The 12,653-nt window shown below is 36.3% G+C and overlaps 1 protein-coding gene across 6 annotated transcripts in view; it reads right to left on the bottom strand.

The window, feature by feature from the left end:
* The window catches only part of DYM (dymeclin), a 277,415-nt gene that overhangs the window by 102,606 nt on the left and 162,156 nt on the right, over positions 1–12,653 (bottom strand). The window contains exon 14 of one of the 6 annotated variants that reach the window (XM_081148366.1): positions 7,517–7,681. The exons of the other annotated variants lie outside the window; for them this stretch is intronic. Within the exon in view, the coding sequence (XP_081004492.1) occupies positions 7,517–7,681 (165 nt within the window). The remainder of the gene's footprint in view (positions 1–7,516; positions 7,682–12,653) is intronic. 6 annotated transcript variants of the gene reach the window in all.

The raw sequence follows: 12,653 nt of genomic DNA, 5'->3' as shown, positions 1-12,653 counted from the left end.
AAATCCAAAAACTGGAAAATTTGTAAAATATTTAACTGAGAGACAAAAGCAATGCAATTCCATATATTCAAGAATTAAAGAGCCTTCCTATGCAATTTTACTACATACCTATGGAAACTATAAACAGACAACTATACCCAGAATACTTCATTATCTAATAATGCTATCGTGAACGCTATTTTGAAGTGTAGTACATTTTAACAGGATTGCCATCTTACAGCTTCTGGCCAAGTATTCTCTGAAGAAGTGGTCATTATTAAACTAAATTTTAAAAAATTAACTGTAATAAATTAAAAATCATTCATTCCCAGCAAATATGAAGCACCTATTTATTGCATTTCTAAGTATTAGGTGCTAGGGATAGTGAATTTAAAAAGCATATGTTTTCTGCCTTGTGGAGCTTACAGTCTACGCCAGGAAACAGAAAAAGAAAGGACATGTGTGTGAGATAAAACATAACATCAAGTATAACAATGGATTTGGGGATAAAGGAAAACCTGTCTGAGGAAGTAACAAGTGTAAGAAATACAGAGTAGGGAAAAGAACGATCTAGACAGGAAAGAACATGTAAAAAGCCCTATGATGGAAAAGGGATCAGCAATTCCTGCAAAAGAAAAGATAACTGGTGAGCTAGAGAATGTACCACTCTGAGAGCACAGGGGAGCCAATGAAGGATTTTGAGCCAATGAAGGAAGAGACAATCCGATTTCCATTATTTGAAGATGCCTGCTAGATGAGAAATTAGGAGTGGGAGTGATGAGACTGGAGGCAGAAAAATCAGATAGGAGGTTTTCACAGTTTGGGTGTGAGATAAAGGATCATTTGAGTGACAGGGGCTGGCAATGGGGACAGAAAAGAGAGGAGAGATTCCATTTACATTTTGGATACAGAACTGAAATGGACAGAGTGAAGATGGATGTAGGGGTTGAGGGAAAGAAAATGTTGATGATTTTCACGTGATGAGCACAGGCAACTTGATGGACAGAGACACCACTTACAGAGATAGAGGAGACTAAAAGAAAAAGGTTGTGGAGAAAGGTTAAGAGTTCACCTGAAAGATGAGGTCTGAGTGGTGATGTTAACATGAAGGCAAATGACAGTAGCTGACATTATGGGACTGGAGCTCAGAATTTCAGCTGGAGTTATCAATTTGGGAAGTATTGGCACATGGGTGACATATAAAGTCACAGAAAGAGAGAATGCCTAAGGTAAGAATTTAAGTCAAAAGAGAGGAGGACCTTAGGATCAAGCTTGAAGGAATTCTAATATTTAAAACAATCAAGCCCAGCCCGGTCGGGTGTGGCTCAGCAGTTGAGCATCGACCTAGGATCCAGGAGATCAGGGTTCGAATCCCAGTCAGGGCACATGCCCGGGTTGCGGGTTCGATCAATGACTCTCTCATCATTGATGTTTCTGTCTCTCTCTCCCTCTCCTTTCCTCTCTCTGATATCAATAAAGATATATTTTTAAAAAATAAAACAATCAAGCCCAAAAAGAAATGCAAAAAAGGTGGGAAGAAAGCCAGGAATATGCTGTCACACATACCAAGAGAAAGGGGTGCGGCGAAGCTGTCCACCTCAGCTCTGAGATCCAGCAAAGATTTTGACTAGGTTTGTCAAGCTTTGCCCTCCTCTCTTCTACAGACAGAAGAGACTCATACAGCACTGAGTCTCACAGAGCACTGTTTTGACTCATACAGCACTGAGTACTAAAGTAGTAAATCTTAAGGCTGAACACATTATAGAAAATGGAATAAGCTTGATGACAGAATCGAGTAGTGAATATGTAACTCAAAAGGAAACCATAATGGTTTAAGTGGGATAATACATTTCATTTCATGCCACAGAAGCGGCATAGAAATCAATAAAGCACACAGCCACAACAGAATTATTAAGACAGTATCATATGAGAAATTATTACTATGGCTTCAAATATTTATTCAATACAGATTTAGTGAGCAGCATATACTGTATGACATGACTGTTCTAGCAATTTTTAAAAACTCTTTTGAGGAAACTCATTCGAACATTATCTGAGTTTAGACTGGAGATGTAATCCTTTCAGAGCAAAAAAATGGCACCCAATGTGATTTGTTAGACCACAGGATAAAAGACATACTCCTAAATTTGAAAGTACTACAGTTTAGACAGAGAAAGACTTAATGTTGTACTCACTTAGAATTATAAACCTACTCAGTTAAAAAGAAAGATAATTTTTTTATAAAAATTCTAAGATAAGCCATGAAAAAATCTTCTGTGATCACCAATCAGGGGATTCCTATTTATTCCCATAAACCATTTCAGCTCTTTGCCAATTAATAACCTGACACTACATTATGTTGGAGGGGGGAAAGGCAAAAACATACATTTAACTTGGGCAGTGAAGGGAGAGCAAAGAAAAGGGAGAGAAGAAACTTATAATTTAAATGTGTACATTGTTTTTAAATGCCTAAAAAATAAACTTTAAATGATTTAAAGATGAAATGTAATGTACATTTTTGCAATATTTCATAACTATTTTTATACATTATCTAGTTCTTGTCCATATGGATATAATTTTATACAGTTGTTTTAATAGCACTATATAATTTTATACTTTTTTCACTTAACATATCAAAATGTTTTCCATATTTCTTATTTTTTTCTTTATAATATTTTTAATGGTTGATTGATATTCCAGTGAGTTGACAAAATATAGCTTACTTAACCATTCCCTTATTTTGTTCCTAAATATAATTCTTTCCTTAAGTTCTTTCCTTAGGATAAATTCCAAAATATGAACATTTTGGTGACTTTTGATAGATGTTTTTTTATAGCTACCCACTATTTTTCACCATTCTTTATCTTGCATATGGGCGCACCAGCTCAGACTTTTGGTCTCTTTTATAGCAGTGTATGTAATATTTTAACTAAATCAATTGCATATAAACTCTGAATTTAGAGGTAATTTTTTCTATTTTTGTCTTTTAAAGAGAAGATCCATAATTTTCAATAGATTCTTTAAGAGTTCTATGCCTCCCCCCACCTGCTTAATTTTATAAAAAGAATATACTGTTTTAAAATCACTACATGTTAGAAAATAACATTGCCAGTGTTCTTCCTCAGCTTTCTAGCATCAGGTAGCAACAAACCAAAGCCCTGAGCTAATAGTAACTCAAAATAAGTGACACCATTAAAAAGAGAATCATCTCAACACTAAACTTTTCCTTGATTTCTCCTGTCTCAGGCTCAATTAAAACAATATTTTTAAAAATATTAGTAGCTGTATTTTTGACATCAGCAAAATATGTAAATTAGTCACTTAAAAATAAAAAATAAATAGGTATGGTCTTTTCATAGATTTCTCATAGAACTTATTCACTTAACTCCTCCCTGAAACCTAAGAAAGCACAACTCAAAACTGGACATAAAGATCTAGGCAGTCAAAGAATTTGACTTCATGTAGTTATCAGCAATGAATTAAAATTCTCAAATGCTCACACAAAATTTTAAATTTGATTTCTACAGACATCAACTCTCAGGTTAGTAATCTGAGAGTTGATCTCAATGCTTCTGAGGGTAAACAGGAGAAGCTACCAGGTTTGCAAGGCGTGCAGCCTCATAAGGTATGACTCGAACAGAGAAAGATGGAACAAAATTAGGTAAGAATAAATATAAAGTGTTCATGTGAAAAAGATCTTGGAATTTTCATTAGCCAAGGGGTGCCTGCTTTCATAAAGCAGTGTAATTTGTCTTAAGACAAATAACACAGTATAATTTATAACTATAATTTATGATTTATATAGCTTTAATTTATAAAGGTCGAAATTATAAAGTACAACTGAAATATTATAGATCATTCAGGAAGATAAGAAAAATACAGAACAATCTAAAAATCATCTGTTTCAGGAATGGTTAAAGTAACCAGGCTATTTGAGCTAAAGAAAAGAGATTAAGGGGAATCAAGACATACGTTGTAAAAAATCTGAAGGGCTCTCAGAAGCAGCAAAGTTTATAGACATTTGTGTGTTCTCTCAAGCAGAGCCAGACCAGTATATGAAAGTTACTGGGAGGAGGGCGTAGCAGATGACAATCCTTCTCACAATGGAACAGCAAGAACTCTACCGCCTCCTGAGGTGGGAAGCACCCAAAAGCTCTCTCTCAGGGATGCTGTAAAAGGAATTCTTACATTAGAAAGCAGTTTACATTAGAATGACTGAAATTTTTATTTATAGCAGTAACTCATGTGAGACTAAGGTAAAGTTCTTTCTAAAGGAATAGCTTGTATTTCTCTCTAGGAACTGAATTACATTTTAAAGATTCTGCGTAACTGAAAGAAAGCTATCTGGGATTGTGAAGTGAGTCTGTGATTACTTCTTTTTTTTTTTTAAATACATCTTTATTGATTTCATAGAGAGGAAAAGAGAGGGAGAGATAGATAGAAACATCAATGATGAGAGAGTCATTGATCGAGCCCGCAACCCGGGCATGTGCCCTGACCGGGAATCGAACCCCAATTGCCTGGATCTTAGGTCAAGGCTCAACCGCTGAGCCATGCCCAGCTGAGCTGTGATTACTTCTTTCAGACATTTGGCTTGGTTTGTCCACTTGTATAACACAGTTATGTTGAAAGAAAACTCTTTCAACTGGAAGAACTAGATTACATTTGACCATGTGCCACTGTGCATGCAGGATGACAAGGTATTTCCTTTTATGCAAATCACGTCCACATTCTGAGGTCTGTCCCGAAAGGAAGAGTGTTCTGCAGAATCCTGATTGCAAGGGGTGGAGCTGGGATGAAAAGTCAGTGCGGGAGGAGGAAAGGCCTTAACTCCACATCCCTAACCACTGTATCTGCATTTCTTTGCTGCTGAGAAAAAAGTGGACAGGGCCTGGCAGAATTTGGAGGCCAAGAGACAGCACATCTGCTGCAAAAGCCCTAGAATGAGAAGAGAGAAGACCAGAGACTGCCAGAGAGAGGGGGGACAGACAGGCCTGCAAGGGAGCAGCACTTCAAAAACTCTACAAAGTTTCCTAGCCTTAGAATGTTTCCTTAGCCACCTACCTGGGCCTGATGTTTTCTTACAGATGTGTCCTAAAGCCTTTTCAGTCCTAAGAAGGCCTTTGCACTGAAACATACCCTTTGGAGAGTTAATACCTTAAACCTTAGCTGAGATACTGAACCACCTCCTGGGGATGAGAAAGGAACCGTTAGGGGCTGAGGGGGTCCAGGAAAGGTGATGAAAGAAGGCATGGAAAATACAAAACAAATGCTATACTGACTTGGAAACTGAGTGTACATTTAACTCTACCAGGAATTAGGTACAGGAGACTCAGGAATGGCACAGTGCTTTTGCCACACGGTGTCTTCATTTCCCCCCTTTCAAACTCTGTACTTTTGTCCTTTCCTACTCTGTCTTCCTGGTCCTTTTCCCTCCATTTCCTTTTATCTTCTCAGTTAATCGTGTATTTTTCTCTTCTGTCTGCTCCTGCGAGGTAAGGGGTGTGACTCCAGAGGAAAGCAGACACTGGCCTCTGTCACAAATGGCAAATGGTAAAACTTGCTACAACTAGTATTAATGAAGGTTAACAATGCGCCAGGCATGAGGCACTGTAAGATTATGAGGAGGAGTAAGATAGAGTGTCTACCCCCAGGAGGCACTATGTCTGGTAGAACATAAGAGAATGTACATGAGGACACACACAAAAAAAAACAGAAGCAGCACAGTGTGATGGTAACTTTATGTGCTATTGGCAAGGCTATGATGCCTAACTACATGGTGAAACACTTGTTCAGATGTTGCTGTGAAGGTATTTGTGAATGTGATTAACATTTATAATCAGTTGACTTTAAGGAAAGCAGATTACCCTCTGTAATGTGGGTAAAGGCCTTAGGAACAAAGACTATGGTTTTCTGAGGAAGAAGGAATTCTGTCTCAAGGCTACAACATAAAAATCCTGAATTTCCAGCTGCTGGCCTGTTCTATGAACTTAGGATTTAAGACCACAACATCAATGATTACCTGAATTTCCAGCCTGCCCTACAGATTTCAGACTTGCCAGCCCCTACAATCACCAAAGCCAATGTCCTAAAATAAATCTCAATCTCTTTCTCTCTCCTACCCTCCCTTCCTAAACACACACACATACACACACACAATTGGTTCTGTTTCTCTGGAGAACCCTGACTAATATACTAGTAATCAAGGACAAGATCAATTATTCTGCCCATTTAAGAGGTTCAATTTTTAATACCAGAGATCTCTCCATTCCTTGCACCAGACAAGATCTGTTTCCAATTCCTAAGAGTACTTACTTACCTGATATTCACTCACTTTACATAAAGTCAGTTGAAAGTCACTGGCTTTAGTTTGATAAATTCTTCTACATTATACATATATAAGAGTTGATCCTATTATTTTCACTTGCTTTTCTATCCCTGATTTTTTTTTTATTTCTTAAAAGTGTCTGTACCAGACACATTAAGAGTCTGACCAACATCATTACGCGGGTCTGTAAAATTTTTCTACTACCAAGAAAAGGCTCTGTCACCTTAGATGCCATACTGTCTGTCTTCTATTCTTGATAAGATGTTTTCATTTAGATATACTGGGCAGTCTGAAGCTTTTGTATGCTCCTTCATGTGAAAATATCTATTTTAATTCTAAACCTTTGCTCCTTTTAGAAAGTGATCATGGAGTTTTTTTCCTTCTTTTTCTAAATCTTCTGGCAGTGAAGACACTGCCTTCAAACACAATGCTAGCTAACAGTATCGTGCTAGTGTAGGTCATCTCTGATTCATAGAAAATGTGTGTTAAAAATGTCAACTGTAAAGAACAAAGCAGTAATGTCATACTGCCCCTCTATGTTGAAGCATGCATGATACACACTAAACAGCAGGTGTTAACTTTTTCTGATACTTGAGATTGACGGCTTCTATCTTTCTTACTACTCCCACCATCATGTTTAATCAACAATCACCCATGACACACTGCTTGCTGACTATACCTACTCTCCATATAAATAAAATGAGTGAGAAATACAAAACCCCAAGGGCTAATTTCTACCTTCTCATAAAATCAAATCTCCTAGCTCAATGTTCCTCTATCAAAACTTGGGTAGGATCTCACAGCCAGCTCTCGGATAAGAGAGCAGAGCAAGAAAGAGAACCCAAAATTCATATGCAACTAATAGTAACTGTAGAGTCTATTTCATATACAAATCAGAGCACTTCCAACTCTTATAAATTAAACCAACAGATTTCCAAATGAAGCAAAGTATAGAAAAATTCTCTCAAGTTTACATGACAACTGTGTGGCTGAAAGCTTTTCTCTCTCCCATGAAATACACTGTAAAGTACTTAAGAAGATATTTGTAAGGAAACACATCCCAGCCATTATTTCAAATAATTATTTAGTATAATTTCAAATGTAAATTTCCTCTTTAATCATTAACTGACATGTGTTCCATTTAAACATGCAATTATCAGTTATACACAGCATGCAGCATGCGGAAAATGGACAGCAGAGGTTAACAACCTGGAAGCATAGGATCTGAGAATGTGAGAGCAAGTTAAAGACAAGAGTTCCTCTCCATTGTCACTGAGGCTCGAGAAGCAATGCTGAAGCGTAGAGCAGTGAGAGTGGGGGAAATACAGTTTGTCCAACACATAAACATATCTCCGCAAGTGGCGGCAGGTATAACTGAAAGACAAGGGCAAAAGGAGAAAGAGAGAAAGAGAGGCGTTTTCCTTTGAAAAAATAAATCATTCTCAATGTCCTCAAAGCTCTGTGTGTATTTTCACTAGATGGTGCCCAAGAAAAAACAACTGTTAAAAGAGAATATAAAAAAGAAAAGAAAATGAACAACCTGATTTAAAAATGGGCAAAAGACCTAAACAGACACCTCATCAAAGAAAATATACAGACGGTAAATAAGCATATGAAACGATGCTCTACATTGTATGTTATGAAGGAAATGCAAATTAAGACAACAATGAGACAGCACTACACACCTATTAGAATGGCCAAAATCCAGAACTCTTGACACCACCAAATACAGGTAAGGATGTGGAACAACAGGAACTCTCATTCACTGCTGGTAGGAATGCAAAATGGTACAGCCACTTTGGAAGTTTTGTTCTTCTTTCAAAACTAAATATACTCTTACCATATGACCCAGCAATTCTCCTCCTTGGTATTTATCCAAATGAATTGAAAATTTATGTTGACATAAGATGTCCTTCAGTAGGTGAATGGGTAAATAAGCTGTGGTACATCCACATAATGGCATATTATTCAACACTGAAAAGAAATGAGCTATCAAGCCATGAAAAGACATGGAGGAACCTTAAATGCATATTGCTAGGTGAATGAAGCCAATCTGAAAAGGCTACATACTGCATGATTGCAACTCTATGACGTTCTAGAAGAGGCAAAACCATTGAGACATTAAAAAAAATCAGTGGTTGGTGAGTGCGGAGGGAGGGATGAATAGGTGGAGCACAGGGCTTTTTTTTTATGTTTTTATTTATTTCAGAGAGTAAGGGGGGGGGGAGAGAGAGAGAGAGAGAGAGGGAGGGGGAGAGAGAGAGAATCATCGATTGGCTGCCTCTTGCACATCCCCTACTGGGGATCGAGCCCAAAACCCAGGCATGTGTCCTGACTGGGAATCAAACCATAACCTCCTGGTCCATGGGGCAACACTCAACTACTGAGCCACACCGGCCGGGCACACAGGGGATTTTTAAGGCAGTGAAACTATTCTGTATGATACTAAAATGGTGTATACATGTCATTATAAATTTGTCAAACCCATAGAGTGTACAATGCCAAGAGTGAAACCTAATGTAAACTACGGTCTTTGGATGATAATGATGTGTCAGGGTAGGTTACTGGTGCAGGATGTTGATAGCACGGAAGGCTATGTGTGAGGGGAGGCAGGGGGTATTGGGAGTTCTCTGTACTTTCTGCTCAACTTTGCTGTAAATCTAAAATGGCTCTTAAAGAAAAAGTCTATTTAAAAGGTGGGGGAAAAAGATACTGATAGGGAAAAGTCTCAACCTATGATGATACTGATAGTTAACCATATGATATCTGCCTTGGTAGAGCAAAGTGATGTGAGATACTTTCTCTTTATAGTAATACATAAACATTCCTGGAAGCCAGGTACTACTACTACAGCAATATGGATGATGCCATGGTGGAGAGAACACTGAATTAGGAGTCAGAAAATTTCAAAATCTAGATTCAGCCCAGCCACTGGAAGCTTTGTAACAGTGGACATTTGATATCTCTAAGCCTTGACTCCACAAATTGCAACACAGAAGTAATAACTTTAAATTACTCTAAAGTTTTGCAGTGATATTACAAAACAGAATAATAATAAGGATGATTATTATGTTATATTATAGTTATTAATACTGGCAGAATAATCTCACTCATGTCACATTTCAGACCACTTAAAAGTAAGTTTGAAAGAGGAAAACACCAAATCAATCTGATAAGGTGAATCAACAAAACAGTGAACTCATCAATGGATATGCCTAGGCTACTAGTCTTGGAGAACCATGTCTTAAAAACCACACCAGAAGTATGTCAAGTTTCCAAGAAAGCAGCATATGATTTTTAAAGTGTGCTGAACTCAAAATAAAACTAAAAGATTGAAATATTTGGCAAATTTCCACAATTGAACAATCCAATCATCCATTCACCCAACTAACCAACCAATCTGCTAATCAACCAGGCAGAATCTACTATGCTCAACAACAAGGACAGGCTGAGGAAGAAAATACTATTCTTACCTGTGTGAAGCTTACAAGAGAGAGGGAAATAGAGATATTAGACAATAACAAAATCCCAATAAAACTGCATAATTTCAAACTGTAATAAGCAATATCTAAGGACAGTACAGGGTCCTCTAAGAAGAGTAATATGAAGATCTCCTTGAAATGTGGAGGTTGAAAAAGGGCTCTTGCAAGGTGAACTTTAAGCTGGCATTTTAAGGAAGAACGAAAGTTGGCTAAATAAAGAGTGTGGACTGAGGGAGAGGGGCTATGACTAAATTAAAAGTTTATTACAAACCATGCATGAATGTGGTAAGGGTAAATCTAAATTGACAGCCTCCCTCTATTAAAAAAACAATGTTTTTAAAAATACAATGATTCCATGACAATGACAACAAAAAAATGATGAAATATCCAAGAATAAACCTAAAAGATATGTATGGCAAAATCTTTAAAATGGTAGTAAGGGAAAATTAAAAAGACTCAATAAAATGGAGGGAAATCCTATGTTCTTATATAGGAAACTCTAGGTTTGTGAAGTCACCAAATGTTCATTTAAAAGTTATTATCCTCAAAAATATTCATAAGACTTAAAAAAAACACACTAGACAAGTTAATTATAAAGTTCACAAAGAAAATTGAACATTTAAGAAGGGTCAGGAAATTATGAAAAACTAATAGAGTTGTAAGATGAAACTCACTCTCCCACCTATTAAAAATACTCTAGAGAGACATTAAGGAAAACAGGCTAGTAGGGTACATGAATATAGAGGCACTGGAGAGGCTGAAACAGGACGAGGGCACAGTGCATGAGAATGCCAGATAAATTATTCAGTAAGTGGTATTAAGATTACTGAGTAGATAACTAGAAATAATAAAGCTGACTCTTTATCTCAGCTTAAATAAAAATAAATTTCAGGTTGATCAAAGATTTGAAAGTAAAAAATAAAACTACAAAAATTCAAAAATAAACCACCCACCTAAGAGCCATTAAAAAATAAAAGACTTAAATCTGACCACATAAAATTGGAGAATGTGAATGGAAGAGACAATTACTTTTCACTGTGTATCTTTTGTACTGTATAAATTTTCTGCCATTTTCATGTATCATAGCAAGAAATTAATGACTAGTTAATTTTAAAAATGTAAAGGGGCACAGGAGTGATTACTTCAATAGAGGGAATATCCTCCAGCAGGGAGACCAGGCAAGTTCAAGATCTGAAAGAGATTTAATATGGCTAGTGCATACTGGTAAAATGGTAGAAGGTAAGGCAGGCTCATGCAGGGCCTTGTGGGCTATGTTAAAAGATTTAGCCTATCATGTAAAAATAATGAGGGGTTTGAGCAGGGGAGCAACTAGATCTGATTTACGTTTTTAAGATGCATTTCTGCAATGCAAAGATAAAATTGGACAGGGACAAAACTTGAAAGATAAAACTAGACAGAGGCAAGAGTGGGAAAGCAAAGACAGTAAGAAGCTACTGCAATAGTTTAGGCAAGAACTGCTGATGGCTCAGAGCAGGGGCACAGCAGATTCAAAACATACTTTGGAGGTAAAACCAATAGGACTTGCTTATTGACTGGAATGGAGGATGGTGTTAGTGGAGAAAGATATCAAAAATAACTCCCTGATTTCTGGTATTAGGCCCTGAATGAAAGTGCATTTTCTGAGACTGGAAGAGAGAGAGGTTTTATGGAAAAGATGACAAGTTTAGTTTTGAACATGTTCAGTTTCAGATACGGTAGTTGTGAGATGTCAGAAAACATTTGTATAAGTTTGAAGCTAAGTGTGGACTAACCTAGAAATATAGAGATAGACATAGATACACAGATGGAAGTCAAAGCTCTGAGAATAAGTATGATGTTACTTAAGGTGAGAGTAAAAAGAGGACCAGGACCAAGAAATTCTAGCATGCATTTACAAGAGAGAAAGAGGTGTTTGTAAAGAATGCTAAGTAGTAGCCAGAAAGGTAGGAAGAAAACAGAAAAGTACTGTCAGAAATCAATAAAAAGAGTATTTCAAGAGGACCATGGTAATAATATAGCTTTAAGATAATTTCCATATATGCTAAACAAAAAATAAATTTTAAACTTTTCAAACTGCATGACTGAAATAGTTAAAATAGCCTTATAAACAGAGATACTACCCAAAGTAGAAAAGTTCCTTCCCTTAATTTAACAATCTTGAAATATTCTTTATTATTACTTAATAGAGATTGAATGGAAATAGCCCAGGTGATTAGCATACATGTATGTATCGGACAAGAGATGTATTCTCATGTTAAAAGTCCTCTGCTTCCATCAATTTCAGCTTACAGAAAGAAGGAAGGGGGAAGGGAGGGAGGGAAGAAATAAATGTATAAACAAAAAAATAATACAACTAGCTTTTAATAATTACCTTTTAATCCCTTAAAATTTTATTATGAAGTCTGTCTTAATATTTTCACAGCAATTGTAATAATGGCAAAAAAAAAAATTAAAAATTCAGTTAACCCTAGACTTTGAAACTGCTATTTTGAATTCAGCTCAATCAATCTGTATTTCTTAAATATAAATCAAGGCACAGAAATGAGCTTTTAAATACATTAAGTTGTCATTATTAATTAATCCTTATGAGCATCTACTGGATAAATAATATTTACTGGTTGCTCTACAAGATTTTAATTAGAAAATCATTTTAAAAGCATGTGGTCTATATAAAAGTTAATAAAATGTTTCAAAAGAAAGGCATGAAATGAAAATGGTTTAAAAATATAATGTTGCGTTTACTTCACCATTTCCCAGTCATACCCAACAGAAGAATCTTCTAATCATTCTTGAAAAATAGTTATATGGCATCTAATTGAAATCTTGCTGTGACAAAAAGATTAACATCCTGGTAACCTTTTCCT

Source organism: Miniopterus schreibersii (genome assembly GCF_964146895.1).
Source record: "Miniopterus schreibersii genome assembly, chromosome: 10".
Lineage (NCBI taxonomy): Eukaryota > Metazoa > Chordata > Mammalia > Chiroptera > Miniopteridae > Miniopterus > Miniopterus schreibersii.
The sequence above is the reverse complement of the archived record's forward strand: the minus strand, read 5'-3'. Positions and strand labels throughout refer to the sequence as shown.